This window comes from Megalobrama amblycephala, linkage group LG16, assembly GCF_018812025.1.
Source record: "Megalobrama amblycephala isolate DHTTF-2021 linkage group LG16, ASM1881202v1, whole genome shotgun sequence".
Taxonomy (NCBI): domain Eukaryota; kingdom Metazoa; phylum Chordata; class Actinopteri; order Cypriniformes; family Xenocyprididae; genus Megalobrama; species Megalobrama amblycephala.
This window is the reverse complement of record NC_063059.1, coordinates 7468342-7496221: the sequence shown is the minus strand read 5'-3', so window position 1 is coordinate 7496221 and position 27880 is coordinate 7468342. Positions and strand designations below refer to the sequence as shown.

Below are 27880 nucleotides of genomic sequence, written 5' to 3'. Positions count from 1 at the left end.
ACATATTGACTAACTAGCTGTGTGAGATTCTCTTAAATGCGATCTCAGCTAACTAAAAACTGTTGCTAATGTTCCCATTAAGTTATGAAAACGTTATTTCTAAATGTTCTCTGAACATTCAAAACGTCCATTTTTTTATTTTTTTTTTTACAATGTTTTCTTGGTATCCAAGTATTAAAGGGGTGGTTCAGTGTTTTTTTTTGCTAGGCTTGATTGTGTTTATGGGGCACAGTTTAACATGTCTTAATGCTTCGTTTTTTAAAAAAATGCTGTATTTTTCATATATTTTACCTTTATTCTACAACGCTGTTTTCCATTGTCATTTGAACGGCTGGTTTGACTTCCTGATTCTATGAAACCACTCCCTCCGAAATACGCAATGTGCTCAGATTGGTTAGCTTGCCCAGTGTATTGAGATTCGCTGAAGTGTCCAGAAACGCCACGCCTCTTACCGTTAGTTGTTACATGTGCTTCGGTGGAAATGTAAATAATGTTGTCTAGATTGTCATATCAAATTGAGCCCGAATCAGACCCAGATAGCAGTAATGATGAAGAGGGTCAAGCAGAACCTCTGCAAGCACGGCTTTTAAAGGACGTTTATGAATAGTAAGTATTTCCATTTGTATTTGTGTCAAAGTGTTTAGATATGCTGTCACTTGCAAATGTTACTGCTGTTTGTTAGCTTTCAATATATGGTTTTTATCCTGATTAAAGCTTTACTGTAGCTGAATACATGACTGAGTAGTAGCATTTTTGTAAAGGCATCGTTTCATTTATAGCATGAACAACTGTTTGTCTATGAACATAGAAGTTTGTTGGTGTTTGTTGGGATTTGATGTAGAAGTATGCAATAGAATTTAGCTAACTGGCTAGCAAAGCAAAAATGCGTTGGTCTTTGTTTACATCCTTGATGCAACCAAAAAATAGCAACATAATACATTTAAAAGACATGTACAAACAATAAAACATACTTATAGGTTGGGGCCCAAAAAAACAGCAGCTTCTGCTTTTAAATTGGGAACTGCTTCATCATTGAACTTGTATATTTTCTGGAAGCTGTCTTCCGTGCTGCATCCAGTGTAGACAATATCACTGATTATAATGGGTTCTATTATCTTTTGATGCGTCGCATCGCCTTGCGCGCGTCTGGTGTATAGACCACTCTTCCGCTTCCATAATGCCGTGCAACATGGCCTCGCCCACTTTGTTGCGTGTTCCCGTGTGCCAGGGTTTATGTTAATTGCAGGGTTTATGATGTCACCAACCCAGGAAGAAAGTCGTTGTAGTCCAAACCGATCGTTTTTGTAGGCATTAAACTGCCGCAACTTTAAAAGACAATATCTCCATTTGCATTGAACTTTCAGTGCTGTAACTTTGCAGGTGTTGTTTATGCTCAAGCAGCAACATTATACACTAATCTAAAGTTAAAAAAGTGATATTGCAAGGAACCACCACCTTTAAGGAAACATTACATTTGATCAAGAAAAAAAACCCTCCATGAACGTTTTTTGTACTTACGTTTTGAGAACATTATTAAAGACTGTATAACTTTAAACAAACACTCTGTTAACGTTACTGGAAAAAATGTTTGTTCATAACTTTGAGAAAATGTTCATATGTTCATAATGTTCATAACAATCTTGCCAGAATGTTAGCTAAAGTTCTAAGAATGTTCCCTGTTATCTGGGATTGACCTGAAGGAGAAACAACATGTTGAAGAAGACTGTTTATAGTGGATGCATCTCAATCAGCTCCCTAGTTCAGTAGTCATGGCACAATTAGAGAGTCGGCCATTTTAAGGGCTGTCTCAATTGCAAAATTCTTCCAGTGCACTAAAACGTTTGCGCCCTAAAAAGTCCCACAATGCACCATGAAAACCGGGGAGCATCAAAGCTCACTATGTTTCCTTAACAGAAGTTCTAAAGTACAAAATCTGCAAAATCCTACAAATTACATAAGCCAACTCACTACACATAACAATAGATGTTTTTTAAAGTGCAAACAATTATTTAATTAAAGGGTTAGTTCACCCAAAAATAACATTTCTGTCATTAATTACTCACCTCATGACGTTTCAAACATGCAAAACCTTCATTCATCTTTGGAACACAAATTAAGATATTTTTGATCTCCCATAGAAAGCAACTAAATTACCACATTCAAGGTCCAGAGAAGTAGTAAAGACATTGTTAAAATAGTCAGCGTGACTACAATGGTTCGACCTTAATGTTATAAAGCGACAAAAATACTTTTTGTGCGCAAAAACAAAACAAAAATAACAACTTCATTCAACAATTTCTTCTCTACCCTGTCAGTCTAGGAGACGCAGTTGACGCAGTTCAGCACTTCCATGTTTACGTCCCAATGCCAGTTCAGTATTGGCCAACATTGTTCATGTGAGCAGCACGACGCATATTTGTGATGCTGACGCAGGAGCCGGCCAATACAGAGTCGGCGTTCTGACGTAGAACACGGAAGCTCTGCAATGTGTCTTCAACATAAACTGCGTAGAAGAATGACAGGGTAGAGAGGAAAATGTTGAATAAAGTCATTATTTTTGTTTTGTTTTTGAACACAAAAAGTATTCTCGTTGCTTCATAACATTAAGGTTGAACCACTGTAGTCACATGGACTATTTTAACAATGTAATTTCGTTACTTTCTATGGGAGATAAAAAACAAACAAACATAAAAAAAATCTCACGGATTTCATCAAAAATATCTTAATTTATGTTCTGAAGATGAACAAAGGTCTTACGGGTTTGGGATGACATGAGAGTGAGTAATTAATGACAGAAATTTCATTTTTGGGTGAACTAACCCTTTAAAGGTGCAGTGTGTAAATTTTAAGGGGATCTATTGACAGAAATGCGATATAATATACATAACTATGTTTTCAGTGGTGTATAAAGACCTTACATAATGAACCAGTATGTTTTTATTACCTAAGAATGAGCCATTTCTATCTACATACATCGCGGGTCCCTTTACATGTTAAGTCGCCATTTTGCGCCAACATGTTTCTACAGTAGCCCTAAACGGAACAAACACTTTACAGAGTGCATTTCCTTACTGTGTTGTTGTTGTTGTTCTTCGTTGGTGTTTTTAGAGGCAGCTTGCATCGTCACTATGTTGAATACACACAAAGAAGAAGTAGTAGTAGTAGTAGTAATAGTTGTCTGGTTTATTAAAAGCAGAAAACGTTCTTTGTGAGAAGTAAGAAGAAACCTCATTGCTTGATTGGCTACTCTCTGCTGTCTCAGACGACGACATCTTTGTCCTGTGTCGGCCACCGTAGCTTCTCTATGTGCTTCGAAAGGGAGGGGTGAGCGGTGGACTGAGCATTTCATAACCTCACCGCCAGATGCCACTAAAATTTGCACACTGCACCTTGTCGCTGGAAATAGAGTCATCAGTTACCCACTGTGTAATGAGCCAGGGTCCTTACTGTCCTTACCAGTGCCCGAATTTCGTGTACGTGATATACTGGTTCACGACCTAGGAAGCTAGGGAGTTAATTGAGATGCACCCATTTATACTCACTATAGCACCCCCTGTGGCAGTGCTGGGAAATGCAAAACTCATTTATGCTGTATTATGAATGCATTTGTACGGAGCCCCGCACATGACATGCAAGAAAAAAAATTAAATTGTGTGCACGATTTACTAATTCATTCCCTCGATTTACTAAATCGTGCACACCCTCGATTTATAAATTATGCGCATGCTTTATAAATCGACGGAACGAATTAGTAAATTCGTGCGCACGTTTTAGTAAATCAAGGGAACGAATTAATAAATCATGCGCACGATTTAGCCTACTATGTATGCATGTCATGTCCGGGGTTCCGTACATTTGGACACATTTGGGACAGCATTTATGTACTTCGCGTAGAGTCTGTTTTGGTGTTTAAAATCTCGAGCACACACACGGTTAATCACCTTTGTTAATGTTTAGCTGTTCAAAACCCAAGTCCAGTTCTGCTTTGTGAAAGCTTTTTGTGTAGTGAAACTCCTGGGGCTGAATAAATTCTTCTTTTGGCTTCGTTTTCCCATTTTCCTGGCTTCAGAAGATAAGCCGTAGTATGACTCCAGACCCAATTACAATATATTTACTGTGGCCTGCATTAATATTTACACCCTCTGAAGGGATCGCTTTTAATTTCACTTCTGTATATGTCCCACAGATCCATTTTGATAAGGAGCTTTCACATATACTGCTGTTTAGGCCGATCTTAAGGATAGTGCACTGCGTAGGGAGACAGTGAGAGTACATATGCATTGATTATCTGTTTGACATCATGCCAGATTCATTACTCTTTACAAATAAGAGACGGTGTTTGCAGGGAGTGTTCATATTCACAATCAATTAAATGGTACAGGAAGAAGTGTTATTAAGTAAAAGAGATATCAGTCATTCTATTGATCTGTTTAGTTTTGCTTGAATCATGACTTTGATCTTCTAATGAGATCCAGTAGACAGGCAAATTAATTAAAAATAATTTTTTTCCCCAATTTGGAGATAAACTTGGAAATAAACCAATCTACGCCCAGTTGCTCCAAAATCTCTTAGACTGCAGATTCTGGCATTTACTAATGAAATGACATGTTTAATGTTAGATTTAATACTGTAATGGCTGTTCAGATTAATGTGGGCTGGGGAATAATTTATTTTATTTTGTTTTGATTTTTTTTTTTTTTTTCTCTTTTAGAGAGACAAATGATCAAATATTTAGAGAAAAATGCACACTGTATAATCAGTCATCGTAAAAGGGTAGATAACATGATCTCACTTTAAAAAGTGCTTTCTTTAAAAATGATCACAGGATTAGGACAATGAACAATCAATTGCAGACTCTTAAACTAAACTGGATTATCTGTTTAATAAAAGCAGTGCTAATCTCATCAATTTAATGATTGATGAAAATGTTAAAGGTCTTTTTGTCATCGATAAATACAATGCAAAAAAAGATGCATCATGACAATAACTAAAACCCGCTTGAGCTGAAAGAGATGAACACTGGTAAACTCAACTAATTAACTACTAGAGTGTTGATTAGCTCACTCAAATGCATCTTATGCTAATTAAAATACAGTATACTCAGTTTATACAGTATATATTCAGTATACTCATTATGTGAGTATACTGTTGTAGTTGTCCACTTACAATTGTAAAAAAAATATATATATATAAAAATAACTTGACGGAAAAAAGAGGTAATTGCGGCTTTTTATCTCACAATTTTGACAATTTTTTTCTTGCAATTGTGTGATATAAACTGGCAATTCTGACGTTTTTTCTCAGAATTATGTGATATAAACTCACAATTCTGACTCGCAATTGCATGTCATGAACTCAGAATTGTGAGATATTCTGAGGAAAAAAGTATTTTCTCAGACTTTATAACTCACAATTGTGAGTTTATATCTCTCAATTCTGAGAAAAGAAGTCAAAATTGCAAGATATAAACTTGTAATAGCAAGAAAAGAAGTCAGAATTGCGAGTTTATAACTATGACTTTATAACTCACAATATTGAGTTTATATCTTGCAAATCTAACTCGCAATTGCGAGTTTATGTCTCTCGAGTCTGAGAAAAAAAGAATTGTGAGATAAATGTTGCAGTTTTCTTTTAAATTTTTATTTTGTGGCAGAAGCAAGCTTCCATAGAAAACAAAAGAAAAACTTGCAGGGAAGTAATTTTATATCATGTAACATCATTTAATGTGTTTGGAATTATTTAATATTTACTTTAGTATACAATGAATGTTTAGCAAAATTTTATCATGAGTAAGAGGACTGCCTCCATTTATTCAGGAATATGTAGTGAGATAAAAAGTGTGGATGCAAATGGATCTGTAAATGGAAAAACAGCTCCAGCTGCTTATACAATTATGCTTTACATTTCTTGAAGAATGAAACCTTTAAAGACATGTCACTTTTTCTTTTCTTTTTTTTTAATTGCTGGTCTCTGCTGTCAAATGAATAGAGAAAGAGACATCTTAAATGAAGCAGAGTTGATCATTTCAGACACAAATGATTGGTGGTGATCAGACCTCCTGAGATGAATTTGTGAAAATGACAGCTAATCAATTTGTTTTTCTTTTTATGCTCAGGCCATCCCTAGTAAAACAGCGAATGGGAATCTGTCACACACACACACAAAGTACTAAAAAAGAACTCTTGAAGGATGAGTATGAACGTCATTTCATCAAGTACAACATGTTCCTGGATCAACATTCCAATCAACCAATCAGGTTTAAAGGACAATTTTATTTTGTTTAGGCTTACAACCAGGGTTAGGTGTTATTGACTTATCATTTCCCTCTGATTTTAGGGATATGTTATGATTAGGTTTAGGTTTTGGGATAGGGTGAGGACTAAATTTTTGGACAGGAATGTTGTTCCAGGATCAACAAGTCTTACTTTGCAAAATCAGGGTGACCAAAGATGTTACTGAAATGAACTGTGGCCTTTTGAGCTTTCGCTATCTTCCTGTCTGGAGTTAATAAAGGCTTAACTTTTCTTCTTGACCTCTGTAATGCTCTTGTCGGCTGGCAGAAGCCACTGTCCATGATTCTCCACTGACTGATCGCGAGACACTCTTTGACACTCTCACTATGAATTTAATGCCAGTATCTGTGAAACATTAAACATGACATTTTTGAGATGTAGTGCGTTTTGTTGTAACAGTTTCTCTGTGACTCCTGTGTTAGCAGACGGTCCTCGGCCCTTGCAGAAAGAGATAACCTCCCTCAGAGCCTTCATGCTGCTGTTCCTCAAACAGCTCATACTGAAGGTAAGCATCATGTCATGTATTCACATATTATAGAACTGGATAATATGTCTGGGAAATATATAACTGGGAAAGTCTATGCCAGGGTACTGGAGAGGAGAATTCGGTCGATAGTCGAACCTCGGATCCAGGAGGAACAATGCGGTTTTCGTCCCGGGCGTAGAACACTGGACCTGCTCTGTACCCTGCTAGAGGGTTCATGGGAGTTTGCCCAACCAGTCCACATGTGCTTTGTGGTTTTTGAGAAGGCATTCGACTGTGTCCCTCGTGGTGCCCTGTGGGGGGTGCTCTGGGAGTATGGGGTTCGGGGCCCTCTGCTAAGGGCTGTCCGGTCCCTGTACGACCAGAGCAGGAACTTGGTTCGCATTGCCGGCAGTAAGTCAGACCTGTTCCCGGTGCGTGTTGGACTCCGGCAGGGCTGCCCTTTGTCACCGGTCCTGTTCATTATCTTTATGGACAGGATTTCTAGGCGCAGCCAGGGGCCGGATGGAGTCCGGTTTGGGGACCATAGGATCTCGTCGCTGCTTTTTGCAGATGATGTTGTCCTGTTGGCTCCATCAAACCAGGATCTTCAGCGTGCACTGGGACGGTTTGCAGCCGAGTGTGAAGCGGCTGGGATGAGAATTAGCACCTCCAAGTCCGAGGTCATGGTTCTCAGCTGGAAAAGGGTGGTTTGCCCCCTTCGGGTTGGAGTAGTCCTACCCCAAGTGGAGGAGTTTAAGTATCTTGGGGTCTTGTTCACGAGTGAGGGAAGGATGGAGCGGGAGATTGACAGGCGGATCGGTGCAGCTTCTGCAGTAATGCAGTCGTTGTACCGGTCTGTCGTGGTGAAGAAGGAGCTGAGCTGTGAGGCAAAGCTCTCAATTTACCGGTCAATCTACGTTCCTACTCTCACCTATGGTCATGAGCTTTGGGTCATGACCGAAAGAACGAGATCCCGGATAAAGGGTGATCGGAATGAGTTTCCTCCGCAGGGTGGCTGGGCGCTCCCTTAGAGATAGGGTGAGGTGCTCAGTCACTTGGGAGGAGCTCAGAGTAGAGCCGCTGCTCCTCCACATTGAGAGGAGCCAGCTGAGGTGGCTTGGGCATCTGTTCCAGATGCCTCCTGGATGACTCCCACCGGGAGGAGGCCCCGGGGAAGACCTAGGACACGCTGGAGGGACTATGTCTCTCGGCTGGCCTGGGAACGCCTCGGAATTCCCCCGGAAGAGCTAGAGGAAGTGTCAGGGGAGAGGGAAGTCTGCTCATCTCTGCTTAGACTGTTGCCCCCGCGACCCGGCCCCGGATAAGCGGAAGAAAATGGATGGATGGATGGATAATATGTTGCATATGCATACAAATCCATCCATCCATCCGTCCATCTTAAAGGACCTGAGATATAAACTTTCCCTTATACACTCATATAATTTTTCAGGTTAAAATAATACCTAAAGTCAGTTTAATTGTAGTTTTGTGCCTGTATCGATTTGTCAAAGTATAGAGAACAACAGCTCTAGGGCTGTTGCTTTGGCATGTTTTTGTTCTCATTCACCAGCCCCAGCTGTTTGCAATTTTCTATCAGGACCGTACAAAAAAGTGTACACTTGTTCAGACCAGTGCTAACATATCAAGAAATCTGTCAGGTGGCCAAGGCACAAGCAAACAACAATTAGCTCTCAAGCTGCCTGTGCTCTCGCAGTAATGGGAAACGTGTGCATTCATCAGCAGCGCTCCAACCAGACAGTTCATGCTGCTTTCCTAATAATAAGAGACAGCTTATAAAAGTCAGGACCCAAATTCGCTGTGAACATTAATTTCAGCAAACACAAACATCCTCGCTGAATTTTAACTCATTGTTATTTTGTGCTTTATTTCTTCTTTCTGTTTATATTTCATAGTTTGTCAGCATGCTGATGGGAGTAGCAGCTTATAAGTGGAGTTGGGTGTTAAACAACAGAATATTGCAAAAGTAGCACCGCTCAGCATTTTGTTATAGTTTTTTTTTTTTTTTTCATTCGTCAGGACCGAGGTGTTAAAGAAGATGAGCTTCAAAGTATTCTTAACTACCTGCTGACCATGCATGAGGTGGGTCTTCACCATATTACTGTACATATATCTGACATATATCTGTTTTAGCAGATTTCCTGTTCTTTCAGGTTCTTAAATGGGCCCAATTTTACACTCCATAAATTAAGTTTTGACTGTTAAAATTTCTAATCATTAACTCAAAGACTTCCAATTGCACTTAATCTTTAGTTATTTTGATATGGATTATAGTAATAGACTTCACACATTTCCGAACATCCAGCTTCAGGTTAATATCTGATTTCTTGAGTCCTGACTGAGAATAAGACCAGAAATCACATACCCAGATTCTGAATAATTTTTTTCACAATTTGAGTGCAAAAAAAAAAAAAAAGTCATTTTGTATACATTGTATATATTACATTTTTTGTATAAATAATTATGAATAATAAAAAACTACTTTAAATCAAACACAAAAAAAAGTACAGTAAGGCTTTTGCTTAAATGCATGAAATTAATTTTCTAGTTGAATAAAAATTGTGCATATGTGTGTAATATTTTTTGTAGACAACTAAACTAAAAAAAAAAAAAAGTTATTTTCTTAAATGGTTAATATGGACTGAGTAGTGAAGGAAAGTCACCCAACAAGTGTCCAGCACAAGCTACAATTCAAAAGTTTGGGGTCAGTAAGATGTTTGGATGTTTCTTTTATTCCACAAGGACACATCATATTGATCAAGTTAAAAAGTGACAGTAAAGTAAATACTCAAAATGCGACCAAATACAGAAATGCGCTGCAAATGCTCACAATGAATACAGAAACGTGCTGCAAATACTCACAACGTACCCAAATACAGAAAAGCGCTGCAAATACTCACAACGCAACCAAATACTGAAACACATTGCAAATACTCACAAAGCAACCAAATACAGAAACGCGCTACAAATACTCACAATACAACCAAATACAGAAACACGCTGCAAATGCTCACAATAAATACAGAAACGTGCTGCAAATACTCATAATGCAACCAAATACAGAAACGCGCTGCAAATACTCACAACGCAAGCAAATACAGAAACGCACTGCAAATGCTCACAATGAATACAGAAACGTGCTGCAAATACTCATAATGCAACCAAATACAGAAACGCGCTGCAAATACTCACAATGAATACAGAAATGTGCTGCAAATACTCACAATGCAACCAAATACAGAAACGTGCTGCAAATACTCACAATGAATACAGAAATGTGCTGCAAATACTCACAATGCAACCAAATACAGAAACGTGCTGCAAATACTCATAATGCAACCAAATACAGAAACGTGCTGCAAATACTCACAACGCAACCAAATACAGAAACGCGCTGCAAATGCTCACAATGAATACAGAAACGTGCTGCAAATACTCATAATGCAACCAAATACAGAAACGCGCTGCAAATACTCACAATGCAACCAAATACAGAAATGTACAGAAACGCGCTGCAAATACTCACAATGCAACTAAATACAGAAACGCGCTACAAATACTCACAATGCAACCAAATACAGAAACGCGCTACAAATACTTACAACGCAACCAAATACAGAAACGTGCTGCAAATACTCACAACGCAACCAAATACAGAAATGCGCTGCAAATGCTCACAATGAATACGGAAAGGTGCTGCAAATACTCACAATGCAACCAAATGCAGAAACACGCTGCAAATATTCACAATGCACCCAAATACAGAAACGCGCTGCAAATATTCACAACGCAACCAAATACAGAAACACACTGCAAATACTCACTATGCAACCAAATACCGAAACACATTGCAAATACTCACAACACAACCAAATACAGAAACGCGCTACAAATACTCACAATGCAACCAAATACCGAAACAAATACAGAAACACACTGCAAATACTCACAACGAACCCAAATACAGAAAAGCGCTGCAAATACTCACTATGCAACCAAATACCGAAACACATTGTAAATACTCACAACGCAACCAAATACAGAAACGCGCTACAAATACTCACAATGCAACCAAATACAGAAATGTACTGCAAATACTCACTATGCATCCAAATACAGAAACGCACTGCAAATACTCACAATGCAACCAAATACAGAAAAGCGCTGCAAATACTTGCAACGCAAACAAATACTGAAACACATTGCAAATACTCACAATGCAACCAAATACAGAAATGTGCTGCAAATACTCACTATGAACCCAAATACAGAAACACGCTGCAAATACTCACAATGCAACCAAATACAGAAACACGCTGCAAATACTCACAATGCACCCAAATACAGAAACACGCTGCAAATACTCACAATGCACCCAAATAGAGAAATGCGCTGCAAATACTCACAATGCACCCAAATACAGAAACACGCTGCAAATACTCACAATGCAACCAAATACAGAAACACGCTGCAAATACTCACAATGCACCCAAATACAACCAAATACAGAAACACGCTGCAAATACTCACAATGCAACCAAATACAGAAACGCGCTGCAAATACTCACAATGCACCCAAATACAGAAATGCGCTGCAAATACTCACAATGCAACCAAATACAAAAATGCGCTGCAAATACTCACAATGCACCCAAATACAGAAACGTGCCAAATACAGCACCCAAAACAGAAATGCGCTGCAAATACTCACAATGCAACCAAATACAACCAAATACAAAAATGCGCTGCAAATACTCACAATGCACCCAAATACAGAAACGTGCTGCAAATACTCACGACGCACATACAAATAAACAAATAAACAAAAATCACTTTTCATGTCATTGACAACACCACTTATGAGCAGACATTGAACAATAAGGAGTCCCAGCCAGGTTCGTCACTTGTTGAGGATCCCCTTGAAACATTTCCGATGTGGTCTGTCTGTGCTTTTTGCAGCGTGTTTCTGTATTTGGTTGCGTTGTGATTATTTGCAGAACATGGGTTGTCAAACTGATGAAGATATATATTAAGCAGCACAACTGTTTTCAAAATTGATGATAATAATAATAATAATAATAATTGTTTCTTGAGAACAAAATCAGAATATTAGAATGATTTCTGAAGGATCATGTGACACTGAAGTCTGAAGTAATGATGCTGACAATTTAGCTTTGACATCACAGAAATAAATTACTGTATTAAATTTTAAATTTTTATTGTAAAAATATTTCAAAATACTACTGTTTTTACTGTATTTTTGATCAATTGAATGCAGTCTTCTTTCAAAAACATTCTAGAAATCTTACTGACTCCAAACTTTTAAACGGTAGTGTACATGTGATCTCTTCTATACTGTTTGAGTATCCCAGAATGCACCTCATGAAGTGAGGTGAACACAATTCTAGACAAAGGGTGGCAACATTGAAGAAACTCAAATATAAGATGATTTGATTCATTTAATATTTGGTCACTACATAATTTATGTACTATGTACTTACTATTATTGCTATTATTCTAAAATGTAGAAAGTAGTCCTATTAAAGAATGATTAGGCCTGCACAAACATTTAACTGATACCATGTGCTTCGGGATTGGAATAAAAGGCAACTAAAGTGTGCATTTTAGTGTAACTTCACTAATTTTCAACCCACTTTATATTGTTACAATGTCTGTAGTATATACATGAACAATGTTTACTCGCCCCTATGTTACCTGGACCATTAAGTTCACGTTTATTTGTCAGCAAAAGTCTGCTGGATGATGAAAAATCCATAAACCTGTATTCTTTTGACATACCCAGGGCTTTCTTGAAAACTTCAAATTATACTTCCGCATTTTTGTATTCCAGCTCACAGATAGTCGGAGCAACAGAGGGTCATTAACAGAAAAGTTATTGTAAGGGGAGGTTTATAACTAAAATTGTATAGTACTATGTCTACTCTTTAAATGGCATTATGGTAATAATGGAACACTATGGCAACAGCTTTCTTACCTGTTTTGCTTCCGAGGGTTAAAACACTAAAACACTGGCCTAAAACACTGTGTTCGTGGTCATCCAGTTTGAAATGTTGTCTACAAACATGGAGGATCCTTCACTGGAAACCGAAAGTAACTCAATCCTTCAATCCTGCTAAACGTTTACTTTTTTAATTATTGCACCCAGGAACAATACAACTCGACACCATTATGGCTAAAAGTTTGCTAAGAAGTATTTCCTACTAAAGCAAGGCTGTATTTGACTCTGGTAAGCGTATCCATAGCAGACTGACGGAAGTGGCCTTGGACGGCAACATGCCCAGTGCATTATGGGTGTTGAAGTTTTCCTGCCTATTAGGTGAAAGGGAAGACAGCAGCCTTTTTTCTCTGTTTTCTCTAGTCAGGTAGCAAAAAAGGCAGTTGTATTGAAAGCCCATTTTGTGAGCGGTGAAGTACCCCTATAAATGCAGGATGTGTGTTTATGCCTTTTATTCAATTCAGGATGAGAACCTCCATGATGTTCTTCAGCTGCTTGTGGCCCTCATGTCAGAGCACCCTGCCTCCATGATTCCTGCATTTGACCAGAGAAATGGCATCCGGTAAGAAGCCTCTTACTCCACGCACAGTCAAATTTCATTATATTTCATCTTGTCTCCCATGATGGAGTTGATACAATCATGAATTATTCACAAGACTCGACATAGGATTTGCATTGATATTTTCATATTTATTTATTTTTTTCTGACAAGCAGGACAAAGCTCACACCCTGTATGTCAAGCTAATGAAATATAGATGGATTTGATAAAGTTTTGGGTTTGGCTCAAAATAACTGATATGACTTTGATGAACAGCTTCATAGTGGTTTACACAATTCCATTTCCTTTTGAGTATTACTTATTATTGCCTGCCAATTTCAAATTTTTTTAGAATCTGCCCCTTGATGCATTGAAATAATGAAGTGTTTGGCACTTTCCCACTGGTTCTTTAGTATTTATATTTAGTGAATTAATTCATAATAATTACTTTTTAGTTTTAATTTAATTTTAATTTATTTCCAGGGTGGTGTACAAACTTCTGGCTTCCAAGAGTGAAAGCATCCGAGTTCAGGCTCTAAAAGTTCTGGCATATTTTCTCAAACACTTAGGCCACAAGTGAGTACATCCATTCTTCTCTTTTCCAGAGTCACTTTCACATACAAAGTCTTCCAAGAGTCATTATCTTTTCTCAAGTGAATTCGACAAGGTGAAATTTGTGTTTGCATAAGGACAGAATCCTCAACAGTAATGTGTTTATGAAATTTTAAAGTTCTTCTGATGAGTATTCTGTAGATGGCTCCAGGGCTTTTGTTGAAAAAGGTACCTATAGTGAGATACTCTACCCATAAGCCTCTTCTTTTTACTACTGTGTGATTGTGTATGTTGATATTTCTGAGTGTGTATATAGGGATGGGTGGTATGATGGAAGTCATCAAATTGCATTTTTTTTTTTTAAATCATAGTAAAATGTACTTTTATATTATAGTTGTAGTATATATAATTATATATACACTAAACAAAATTCTAAACGCAACATTTTTGTTTTTGCCCCCATTTTTTCATGAGTTGAACTCAAAGATCTAAGACTTTCTATGTACACAAAAGGCCTATTTCTCTCAAATATTGTTCACAAATCTGTCTAAATCTGTGTTAGTGAGCACTTCTCCTTTGCCGAGATAAAACCAGTCAGTATCTGGTGTGACCACCATTTGCCTCACGCAGTGCAACACATCTCTTTCGCGAAGAGTTGATCAGGTTGTTGATTGTGGCCTGTGGAATGTTGGTCCACTCCTCTTCAGTGGCTGTGTGAAGTTGCTGGATATTGGCAGGAACTGGAACATGCTGTCATATACACCGATCCAGAGCATCCCGAACATGCTCAATGGGTGACATGTCCGGTGAGTATGCTGGCCATGCAAGAACTGGGATGTTTTCAGCTTCCAGGAATTGTGTACAGATTCTTGCAACATGGGCAGTGCATTATCATGCTGCAACATGAGGTGATGGTCGTGGATGAATGGCACAACAGTGGGCCTCAGGATCTTGTCACGGTATCTCTGTGCATTAAAAAAAAAACATCAATAAAATGCACCTGTGTTCGTTGTCCATAATATACGCCTGCCCATACCATAACCCCACCACCACCATGGGCCACTTGATCCACAACGTTGACATCAGCAAACCGCTCACCCACACAACGCCATACACGCTGTCTGCCATCTGCCCTGTATAGTAAAAACCGGGATTCATCCGTGAACAGAACACCTCTCCAAAGTGCCAGACACCATCGAATGTGAGCATTTGCCCACTCAAGTCGGTTACGACGACAAACTACAGTCAGGTCGAGACCCCGATGAAGACGACGAGCATGCAGATGAGCTTCCCTGAGATGGTTTCTGACAGTTTGTGCAGAAATTCTTTGGTTATGCAAACAGATTGTTGCAGCAGCTGTCCGGGTGGCTGGTCTCACATGATCTTGGAGGTGAAGATGCTGGATGTGGAGGTCCTGGGCTGGTGTGGTTACACGTGGTCTGCAGTTGTGAAGGCCGGTTGGATTTACTGCCAAATTCTCTGAAACGCCTTTGGAGACGGCTTATGGTAGAGAAATGAACATTCAATTCATGGGCAACAGCTCTGGTGGACATTCCTGCACTCAGCATGCCAATTGCACGCTCCCTCAAAACTTGCGACATCTGTGCCATTGTGCTTTTAGAGTGGCCTTTTATTGTGGCCAGCCTAAGGCACACCTGTGCAATAATCATGCTGTCTAATCAGCATCTTGATATGCCACACCTGTGAGGTGGATGGATTATCTCGGCAAAGGAGAAGTGCTCACTAACACAGATTTAGACAGATTTGTGAACAATATTTGAGAGAAATAGGCCTTTTTTGTACATAGAAAATGTCTTAGATCTTTGATTTCAGCTCATGAAAAATGGGGGCAAAAACAAAAGTGTTGCATTTATAATTTTGTTCAGTGTATATAACTAATTAGTAAATATAATTATATATACAACTATATAATTATTGATGAATAATTGCAATATAATTATATAATATATAATTCAAATGAATTATTATTTGTAATATTTAGAAATAATTACTATTTAGATTTTTTTTTTTAAATTCTGATTGAATGAGCCACAGAGCTGATAAACACGCATGTGACCTCCTGTCATTTGTATTAATATAGCAAACTGTGACATTGCTTGGCGACCATAAACAACTAAACTCTAACTAAGCTCGATTCTCTGTATTTTTACATTACATAATCTGTCCTTGTCGCCCTTACATGTAAATAATGAATAATGTAAAACATTCCTGCCCACTGATAGTCGCGCAAGTATGTACTGCAGTACTGAAAATCTGTATTGCTTGATATATTTCTACCGTTGCATTCTACCATTAACATTATGTGTGTGTGTGTTGGTGTGAGGGTAAGTGCATGCGTAAGACCGTTTCCCTTAAATGAACACTTACAAAAATATAAAGGCCATCTAAGCTGTTTTTAGAACTTTACAAGCCCACTGACATTTGCAAACTTGTACTGCAGTTAGCCTAGAGTGCACATAAAACCCACATTTGCTTTTTGTCATCATTAACGTATCCATCGTTGAGTGGTTACCATCCTGCATGCTCACAGGCACTTTAAAACATACTCTTTCCTGGTTGTCATTTTACTGTACAGCCCCGATTTGTCTGTACTTGCTATTCGGCAGGATTGCATTTAGGAGGCTTGGCATCCTGACAGTACCTCAGCATGATGTGCTGTTGGATAGTTTGTGATTGTGAAAGTCACAGCTCTTCCAATATGAGAGCGTAGAGGTGGTTGCTTCGTTATTCTGTGCGAAAAACTGAAGGTACCTGACACCATGCAAAAGGTGCCAAGCTCAGTCGCTATCAAGGCCTGTTCTTGCTAGCTTGACATTAGCTGTGAGATGTATGAAAGTTGGCATTTCAACTGCAATATGTTTTTGTATTTGTGTGTGTGTGTGTTGTCACAGGAGGAAGGTGGAAATTATGCACACAAACAGTCTCTTCACACTTCTTGGGGAGCGATTGATGTTGCACTCCAACACACTGTCGATAACTACGTACAACACACTATATGAGGTAATATAAAACAGATCTTTTTGTTCTGGATGCTGATATGTCCATATAGTATTATAGCTAAAATATACAATTTAAAGGTCCCGTTTTTCGTGGTTTTTTGAAGCTTTGATTGTGTTTATAGTGTGCGCAATATAACATGTGTTCATGTTTCGCGTGTAAAAAAACACAGTATTTTTCACATAATTTACTTATCTGTATACTACTGTTTCCACTGTCATAAAAACGGGCTGATGACTTCCTTGTTCTATGAAGTCCCTCCTTCAGAAATACGTAACGAGTTCTGATTGTGCCAGCGGTTCCTGTGTTGTGATTCGACAGCAGTTTAGCGCATCTTGCCCGGAAAGGTCACGCCTCTTACCATAACGTGGAGATGCACGCGCTCAGTGTTATTGTAAACATGTCTTTAATATTACCCTATCAATTTGAGCCGGAATCAGACCCGGTGATTGGACTGCGGGCTGAAAATAACAGCGTTTCGACGACATGGCGACAAACACACTCTACAAACGCAACTCTTGTGTATTCCTGTGGGCGGAGGTTAGTCAAAAAACTGTTTTAGTGACGTCATTAAAGAAGGAAGTAGAGGGATGTAGTCCAAACTGGCCGTTCGATGTAGGCGACTTCTGTTAAATAAAATATCTCGCTTGGCATTGAACTTTGAGCTTTAAAATTTTACAGATTTTATTTATACTCTAACAACAACATTACACACTAACTAAAGTTTGAAACATGGGATCACGAAGAACGGGACCTTTAATATAAAAATATACAAAACTAAAATGAACAACTGTGATGTAAAACTTAATTTGTTTTATTTTATATAAATCCCATAGCAGATCTAGGCAGGTGGAGCTGGGGAAGGTGGAGGGTTTCAGAGGAAGCTCTGATAGTGATAATTTATTCCTGTGATTAAAGCTGAATTTTTAGCATCATTACTCCAGTTTTCAGTGTCACATGATTCTTCAGATCATCCTGATATATTATCAATGTTGAAAACTGCTATTCTGCTTAATCGTTTTGTGGAAACCGTGATACATTTTTTTAAGGACTCTTGAAGAATAGAAAGTTAATTTTTTTCTGTATTTCTTTAGGTTACTAGTAATTAACTTGCGAGTCAGTTGAGTTAAGTCGCTTGAGTTAAGCGAGTCAGTTGACTAACTTATTTATTTTATTTGGTTCCATCCTATATCCACTACACAAAATATTTGAGTTTTCAGTTTAGTTTTAAGCCATCTTCATAACTGATGCTTAATCTGTTCTATTAATGTTTCAGATGAATTAACATTCATAAATCTCATCGTATCTGTTTTCTGTATAGATTTTGACAGAGCAGGTTTGCACACAGGTCGTCCACAAGCCTCATGCTGAGCCCGACTCTACTGTGAAGATCCAGAACCCAAGTAATTCTTTCTGTCAGCCCATTTATTCTTTTTGTGGACATGTCCTAATACATTTACTGTCATCTGTGGAAGTTAAAAGTTTACTAGCGAATGATTAAACATTTGCTTCTACGCACAGACTTCAGCCAGAGCAAGCTCACTAGTTCACATCTGTGTCAATCAGACAAAACTCTGCTTTCATTGGCTGAATGATTAATGCATGTTCTTCTATTGGTTGTCTCAGTGATTCTTAAGGTGGTGGCCACACTGCTGAAGAACTCCACGGCCAGTGCGGACCTGATGGAGGTGCGGACGTCTCTTCCTCTCTGACATGATCAAGCTCTTCAGTAACAGCCGTGAAAACAGACGGTGAGGGTCTCTTCCTTTCTCGCCCCATCCCCCATGGCAGCAATTAACCGCCTAGTGAACGAATCAGAAAAGCGAGCAGAAAAAACTGACGTTCTCCCTTGTTGTTGTGTTTAATGGGCACCACCGTGATGCTAAATAATCCTCCAGAATTCTCGCCGTGTTTCTCTCACAGCAGATGTTTCAGTGACACATGCGAGTCCACACCAGTTTCACTGCTGTCCTATGGCTGTTGGTTTTCCTTTTCTTCTCTCGAAAGCTGCATGCAGCATGCTCCTCTGTGCCGTCACAAGTCTGGCAGTCAATCAGTCGCCCAGTGTGTGCTGAAATCTCAATTGGCTGTTATTATTACTTTTCATCATCTCCATCATTAAGTTCTACAGTGAGCCAATCAGAAATGAAGGGAAGGAGCTTTTTAGACTTGATGAAGCCATTATGTCTCCAAAGTGCTTTCCTAAAACGTCTGTAAACAGTGGCTGGTAACAAGACCTGGCATTTGTCTTCACTATTAATGGAATAGTTCATCTAAAATGAAAATTGTGTCATTATTTACTCATCCCCTCTATGCGGCTTTCCTTTCTTCTGTGAAATGCTAAAGGAATTATGAAGATTCTGCTGCACACTGTTCTCTATGCAAGTTATACTGAATGGGGAATGAAGCTTTCGAGCCTCAAAAAGGTTGCAGAAGCACCATAAACGTGTTTCACATGACTCTTCTGAAGCCATACAATAGATTTGTGTGAGGAAAAAGATCCAATTTTCTCCACTTCATATTCTTCCCTTTCAGTGAGTTGTTAATCCGCTGATGGATCATTGAGTCGGTGAGTCAAGAACCAGAATCAGTTCAGTTCTTGAACAGATCTTAGAGAGCTTCATTTATAAAAAAGCATTAGAAGCCTAAAAAGATTGTAGAGACCGTTGGTGCCAAAAGTTTCTATGAGCTACTTACAATGCTCTAAGGACATGCAGATCAATTTTGTGAACTTGCTCAGCTGATTTATTGAAAAGATTTGACTCAAAAGAACAATTTATTCACAAACTAGACATTGGTACTTTGCACATGAACCAAGGAAATCCAGTGCAAATGTCCAGATTGTTTGTAAATGACAAATTAAAAATTGATCATGTGACTTCTGGAGACTTTGAATATAATGCAGAATTAGTATAGACCAGTTTTATTGGAGTCCTATTTGTAGCTTAAAATCCCTCATTCATTTTCATTGTAAAGTGACCAATTCAATTCTTCAAAAATGTTTCTTTTGTGTTCCACTGAAGAAAGATTGGGTGAGTAATTTATGACAATTTTAATTTCAGAATGAACTAATCTGTAGCGATGGTTTACACGCCGTACCCATACTAGTCTATAGGGATGGGTTTGACATTAAATCATCCTTGCCACAATCTTACAACCCGGAGTGTTTCAGCAAAAGGAACGAGCTTAATTCATTCCGCCTCAGCAAAAGATCCATTTATTATGCCACAATGCACTGAGAAAATTTTTTTACGGTGGATAACACAAAGTGCTTCAGGTGTTATTCAAATAGCTGCCAGTCATTCTTAGTGTTACCTCGCAGATCTAAAGTTTAATGGAGGCTGGGGCTGAAATTGCTTTGTGTTACTTGTCGGCTTGTGAATTAGGTTCAACCTTTGAGTGTCGTTTGAGGATGTAAAAAAAGATGTTTGCAGAGGAGAGGAGGGTTTAACACGAGTGACTGCTGCGAGCTTAATCCATCTCATTTCTCGTGTGACAGGTGTCTGCTGCAGTGTTCCGTTTGGCAGGACTGGATGTTCTCTCTCGGCTACATTAACCCTAAGAACTCAGAGGAGCAGAAGATCACTGAGATGGTTTACAACATCTTCCGGATTCTTCTCTACCACGCCATCAAGCATGAGTGGGGCGGCTGGCGTGTGTGGGTGGACACACTCTCCTATAGCCCACTCCAAAGTAAATAGACCGTTTTCGCCAGCTGAACAAAAGTGTAGTGGTTGGATCTTTTCATTGGCCAATATTGATAGATATAGATATCTAGACTAGATATCTAGAGAGTAGAGATGGACGATATAATCCAGGTGCTGTACATTGCACTCCAAAAGTGTTAGTAAAATAGTAGTAAAATTCATATATCTGTAATTTTTAGATAGATAGATAGATAGATAGATAGATAGATATATAGATAGATAGATAGATAGATAGATAGATAGATAGATAGTACAAACAATAGACATTATGAACGTTGGATGGATGCATTGATTGATTGATTGATTGATTGGTGGGTGGATAGATAGATAGATAGATAGATAGATAGATAGATAGATAGATAGATAGATAGATAGATAGATAGATAATAGAAACTGGATGGACGGATGGATGGATGTATGGATGCATTGATTGATGGATGGATGGATGGATTGATTTCATTTCCCAGAATAGCTTTTTCAGTTTATTTGAATTGCAATTTAGTGTATTGCTATTCCAAATCAACATTAAAAGGGATTCAAATGCATTTCATTTTCAACTTTTTATGAAGTTTGCATTTAAGAAGCCTAAATTTGTCCCTACTGTTTGTTTGGCAGGTGACATATGAAGCTCATAAGGAATATTTAGCCAAAATGTATGAGGAATACCAGCGACAGGAAGAGGAGAACATTAAGAAAGGGAAGAAGGGGCTTGTGAGCACCATTTCAGGGCTTTCTGCCCAGGCTTCCTGCCATCAAAGGCACTCTAGAGCTGGACCCAGATTCCCAAACCCAGACTCCTGAGAGTGAAGCTGATGAACCAGAGATGACAGATTCAGGGCAGAACCTCTTGTCTGAATCTAAGAGTTTGGAAGAGGAGAACCCAGCGTCAGGTGTCCATGTGGAAGTTCATGACCTGCTTGTAGATATCAAAGCTGAGAAGGTTGAGGCCACCGAGGTGAAGATGGATGACATGGACCTTCTGCCTGTCACAGAAAATGGTGGCTTAGTGGAAGTGGACTCTCTCCTGGATAACGTCTACTCGGCTGTAGTGGAGAAGCTGAACAGCAGTGTAAATAGTGTGCTGGTGCCCAAAGCCAGCCTAGAAGACAAAAGCTCAGGTCCTCTTATCACCCTGGCTGATGAAAAAGATGCTATTTCCAGTAACAACACCTTCCTCTTTGGCACAATGGCGACCAGCTCGGGGGAAAACCTCTTGCCTGAAATGGGTCCATCTGAACCTCTTCCGCTTTCAGGAGTGGAACCTCAGGTCCACACCAGCACTAGTGCAGACCATGGGCTTCTGGCTCTCATGACGAAGAGCTCAAAAGAGTTGGATGCCAACCCAACTGCTTTGGAGGATGATAGCTTTAAGTTGCAGCCTACTTTGAGTGGTTTCAATGTCTCTGAAGGGGAAAGCCTGTCTAAATGCCCTGGGCAGATAGAGACGGTGGCAGTAGAGCTGGAGCCAGGGGTTTCTGGGGTAAAGAGCACTGCAGATGTTACCAGCACCACATCAGACACAGAGAAATCAGATGATGGCAAAGATAAAGAGATTAAGAAGATTCAGACTACTACTACAACACAGGTGACTATGGGTGTTGGTACTGATGTATACACTAACTTTCAAAAGTTTGAGGTTAGTATGATTTATTATATATATATATATATATATATATATATATATATATATATATATATATATATATATATATAAAATAATAATTGTATTCATTAAGGATTCATTAAATTTAACAAAAGTGACAGTAAAGACATTTTTAATGTTAAAAAGATTTCTGTTTTAAAAAATGCTGTTCTTTTGAACTTTCTATTTAATCAAAGAATCCTGAAAATATATATATATCTAGTTCTGGCATGAAACTCTTGATGGCACAGGCTGATAGGCCTTTAACTCATTTGGTAGCGATCACATCATCATCATCTACATATTCAGCTGATTGGTTGTTGTTGCATCAGCGGCCAATGAGCTGCGGCTCAACATTCGAACAAATACCGGTGTGTTGCTAGAAGTAGTGTGCAGCGTGCTTCAGAAACCCTCCACCTTCCCCAGCTCCACCTGTATAGATCTGCTACGGGGTTAATTCATGTATGTTAAATGTGCAGTAGCATGTCTTAGGGGCCGTTCACACAGAACGCGTTTTTCTATTCCAATGCGCTACTTTTCCATTGTTTTTCTATGTAAACACGCACTAGACGGACGTGCATGACCGTTACATTCACGTCTTTTGCAGCGGCTCGCACATGAGCGCCGCGTTTTTAAGATGCCGTGTCAAGTTAAAAGAATTTCAACTTTTACATGCAGCGCCGCTTATCAATGCCAGTTCGAAAACAGTAGACCAATCAGAAGAACTCGGAGGCGGGGCAAGCGTTGTGAGCTTCCGTTTACAGTAGCAAGTTGGCATGGCAACTGTTTTATTTGTTCGTTATTGCCGTTATTGCATTACGTCTCAAAAGCATGTCTCGAGACACTTGCGTTCTGCGCTCTTTTTAAAACCATTCCTGCTTCTTGCTTTTTTAGACGCAAAGACGCGTTCTGTGTGAACGAGCCCTTACATGCTCACAGCAATGTCTGTGAATGATAATGTCTTGGTTCTTGCTCTGCAGCAGCAGCACCATAGCAGATCTATTCCACCAAGACCAAATACATTAACTTTGCCATATCCATAAACATGCCAGTGTCCATTATCATACCAATCTCCCGAGAGTTGTCATGACAGAAATAAATTAAGCAGCACGACTGCTTTCAACATTGATAATAGCTAGAAATGTTTATTGAGAAGCAAAACAGCATATTATAATGATTTCTGAAGGATCATGTGACACTGAAGACTGGAGTAATGATGCTGAAAATTCAGCTTCGACATCACATGAATAAATTACATTAAAATATATATTAACATTGAAAACAGTTATTTTAAATTGTAATAATATTTCACAATATTACTGTTTTTACTGATTTTATTAATCAAATAAATGCAGCCTTGGTGAGCATAGAGACTTTTTTCAGAAACATTAAAAAATCTTACTGACCCCAAAGTTTTGAACAGTAGTGTACATTTGGATTTTGGATAAATTGATTGATTGATTGATTGATTGATATGGACTTTTTAGATAAACAAGTGAAAGGTTAACACATACAGTGGGTACGGAAGGTATTCAGAACCCCTTAAATTTTTCACTCTTTGTTATATTGCAGCCATTTGCTAAAATCATTTAAGTTCTTTTTTTTTCCTCATTAATGTACACACAGCACCCCATATTGACAGAAAAACACAGAATTGTTGACATTTTTGCAGATTTATTAAAAAAAGAAAAACTGAAATATCACATGGTCCTAAGTATTCAGACCCTTTGCTCAGTATTTAGTAGAAGCACCCTTTTGATCTAATGTAGCCATGAGTCTTTTTGGGAAAGATGCAACAAGTTTTTCACACCTGGATTTAGGGATCCTCTGCCATTCCTCCTTGCAGATCCTCTCCAGTTCTGTCAGGTTGGATGGTAAATGTTGGTGGACAGCTATTTTTAGGTCTCTCCAGAGATGCTCAATTGGGTTTAAGTCAGGGTTCTGGCTGGGCCATTCAAGAACAGTCACGGAGTTGTTGTGAAGCCACTCCTTCATTATTTTAGCTGTGTGCTTAGTTAGGGTCATTGTCTTTTTGGAAAGTAAACCTTCGTCCCAGTCTGAGGTCCTGAACACTCTGGAGAAGGTTTTTGTCCAGGATATCCCTGTACTTGGCCGCATTCATCTTTCCCTCGATTGCAACCAGTCGTCCTGTCCCTGCAGCTGAAAAACACCCCCACAGCATGATGCTGCCACCACCATGCTTCACTGTTGGGACTGTATTGGACAGGTGATGAGCAGTGCCTGGTTTTCTCCACACATACCGCTTAGAATTAAGGCCAAAAAGTTCTATCTTGGTCTCATCAGACCAGAGAATCTTATTTCTCACCATCTTGGAGTCCTTCAGGTGTTTTTTAGCAAACTCCATGCAGGCTTTCATGTGTCTTGCACTGAGGAGAGGCTTCCGTCGGGCCACTCTGCCATAAAGCCCCGACTGGTGGAGGGCTGCAGTGATGGTTGACTTTCTACAACTTTCTCCCATCTCCCGACTGCATCTCTGGAGCTCAGCCACAGTGATCTTTGGGTTCTTCTTTACCTCTCTCACCAAGGCTCTTCTCCCCCGATAGCTCAGTTTGGCCGGACGGCCAGCTCTAGGAAGGGTTCTGGTTGTCCCAAACGTCTTCCATTAAGGATTATGGAGGCCACTGTGCTCTTAGGAACCTTAAGTGCAGCAGAAATTTTTTTGTAACCTTGGCCAGATCTGTGCCTTGCCACAACTCTGTCTCTGAGCTCTTCAGGCAGTTCCTTTGACCTCATGATTCTCATTTGCTCTGACATGCACTGTGAGCTGTAAGGTCTTATATAGACAGGTGTGTGGCTTTCCTAATCAAGTCCAATCAGTATAATCAAACACAGCCTGGACTCAAATGAAGGTGTAGAACCATCTCAAGGATGATCAGAAGAAATGGACAGCACCTGAGTTAAATATATGAGTGTCACAGCAAAGGGTCTGAATACTTAGGACCATGTGATATTTCAGTTTTTCTTTTTTAATAAATCTGCAAAAATGTCAACAATTCTGTGTTTTTCTGTCAATATGGGGTGCTGTGTGTACATTAATGAGGGAAAAAAAAGAACTTAAATGATTTTAGCAAATGGCTGCAATATAACAAAGAGTGAAAAATTTAAGGGTGTTTGAATACTTTCCGTACCCACTTGTATATGAAACCATTTTTTTGGCCATCTGAAATTATAATTAATAAATTGACCTGACATTTATGAAAATGTCCTGAGAACACAGCTCAGCATTTAAATTAAAATAAATCTTAATTATATAATTGACTCTAGTCTAAATGAATGTCATTGTGTTCAAGTTTATCCACCATTAACCATCTATTACAAAAGAAATATGGTGATATTTGAATTTAACATAGATTGAAGAACAGAATTCATTATAAAACATTCAAATTTAAGAGGATTCGCTTATTGACGTCTTTATGGCTGCCAAATCTGCTTCTGAGGTGTTGTGTGATATATTGAGGACCCTAGAGGAATGTGTAGTCTACAGCTTGGCAAAACCAGCTTGAAACAAAAACAAAAAATAAAAAAAACTTGCCTCAAGAAATGTCATAACTTCAGCCTGCTTTTTCTTAAAGCTGACTTTCAGAAAAGTAAAGGGCTTTAAAGTTGTTTCCAGCATGAAGGCTGCTTTGTAGGACTTTTGTAGGAAGAAAGAACACAGTCTCTCCTTCATGCCATGAAATACAACTGGAAATTTTACACAAACGCTTCATTATTACACTCGCAGTAAACAGTCAATGCTATATACATTTTCTAAGATGTCTTGGTTCTTAAAGTTATCAGTTTTGGGTTTTAAAAACATTGGTTTGCTTGCAGAGTTTGCACGGCCGTTCAGGCAGTCATCTGGATAAAGATCTGCGGGTGGATCTGGGCTTCAGAGGAATGCCAATGACAGAAGAGCAGCGTCGACAGTTCAGCCCTGGTCCCCGCACCACCATGTTCCGTATCCCAGAGTTCAAGTGGTCCCCAATGCACCAGCGCTTACTTACAGATCTGCTCTTTGCACTAGAAGCAGACGTACACATTTGGAGAAGGTCAGTGGCTACAGTTTACTCCGACCGTAATTCATTTGACTTGAACAAAACAAGAAAGTGAGGGATAAGTACAAATCCACTTGGCATGTCATAACTTTGTTAAGGCCTTAGCGCACATCTAATTTTCATATACTATGTATTTTTGTCCAATAGAAATTTGTTGTATGGACTGTAATTCTGTCTTGCAATTTTGTGTTTTTATGTATGTCAAATAATATATGCAGTCTACTCTCACTGTATAACAACAAAAATCAACTTATCCTTATTGAGATGTAAATCTTTTTATCTTTGTTTTTGTCCCGTCATAGTCACTCGACGAAATCCATCATGGACTTTGTCAACAGCAACGAGAACATAATCTTTGTACACAATACCATTCACCTGATCTCACAGATGGTGGATAACATCATCATCGCCTGTGGAGGAATCCTTCCCCTTCTGTCTGCCGCCACCTCGCCCTCTGTGAGTGTACCAGAGGTTTGACAATACTGCCACCAGGTGGTCATCATAGATTACTGCAAGCAAAGCTGTTCAAACATTAAAATAACATAGTGCCTCAGGGAGGATGCTACTACCTTTTTAGTTACCTTAATTTAAAAATATTCTTTACTGTTGAGTGCGTTTTAACTTAGTTTTTGTCTTTTTAATTTTATTTGTTGTTTGTTTATGCCAAGAATACCAAGGTTAGTACCAATACATCAGTATATTTAGAATGTTCTGTGGTTCATTTCCATTTTCTCTCAGTTGTGGATGTCATACTTTCTCATAGCACATAAGAATTATAATTGAAACTTTTCTTTTTTAAGTCAGCATGAAACAGAAGTTGTGATAGTCATTTTGTTCCCTATTGTGACATATATCCTGAGTGAAACTGATTCTTGAACAAGAAAAAAAAAATGTAGGGTGGGACTTGATTTTGTTCATCAGGAATTTATTTGATCATTGTGGTTTGCTATTGGTCAGTCTCATGTGAGTGACAGGTTGTCCCACCCTCCCTCCAGTAAACACTTCATCAGAGAAGAGATGTCATTGTAAGAGGGAGGAGAAGTTATTTTGATTAAAGATTAAGAGGGCACATGTATTTTTAATAAATAAATAAATAAATAATGATGTGCACAGATACATCATTTATAATAAGTTCTGCAATATTCCATAAAAAAAACAAGAATTGTCAAGAAAAACATGAATATATTGACTTTTAAAAGCTTGGTTCACAGGAACTTTCCATTTAGTAGTTTTTAGTCAATAGAAAAGTTGAGGTTTCATTTTTGCATTACACAATTACACATTGAAAACTAATGCTAGTTCTCACATATTTGGTCTAATTGGATGAATTTCAGACACATATACACTAACGTTCAAAAGTTTGGGGTCAGTAAGAATTGTTAAAGGGTTAATTCACCCAAAAATGAAAATTCTGTCATTAATTACTCACCTTCATGTCGTTCCACACCCGTAACACCTTCGTTCATCTTCAGAACACAAATTAAGATATTTTTGATAAAATCCGATGGCTCAGTGAGGTCTGCATCACCATGACACTCCCTATTTCAATGCCCATAAAGCTACTAAAAACA

At 38.7% G+C, this 27880-nt stretch overlaps 1 protein-coding gene across 1 annotated transcript in view; it reads left to right on the top strand.

Annotated features, from left to right (window-relative positions):
* nbeab (neurobeachin b) overlaps nucleotides 1–27880 on the top strand; it is a 388285-nt gene that overhangs the window by 143753 nt on the left and 216652 nt on the right. Inside the window, 15 exon segments of the mRNA XM_048159945.1 lie at nucleotides 6719–6798; nucleotides 8797–8859; nucleotides 13258–13355; nucleotides 13816–13908; nucleotides 16797–16905; nucleotides 18224–18305; nucleotides 18529–18596; nucleotides 18598–18653; nucleotides 20402–20579; nucleotides 20581–20595; nucleotides 21225–21352; nucleotides 21354–22194; nucleotides 26086–26303; nucleotides 26612–26765; nucleotides 26978–26986. Of these exon segments, the coding sequence (XP_048015902.1) occupies nucleotides 6719–6798; nucleotides 8797–8859; nucleotides 13258–13355; nucleotides 13816–13908; nucleotides 16797–16905; nucleotides 18224–18305; nucleotides 18529–18596; nucleotides 18598–18653; nucleotides 20402–20579; nucleotides 20581–20595; nucleotides 21225–21352; nucleotides 21354–22194; nucleotides 26086–26303; nucleotides 26612–26765; nucleotides 26978–26986 (2192 nt within the window).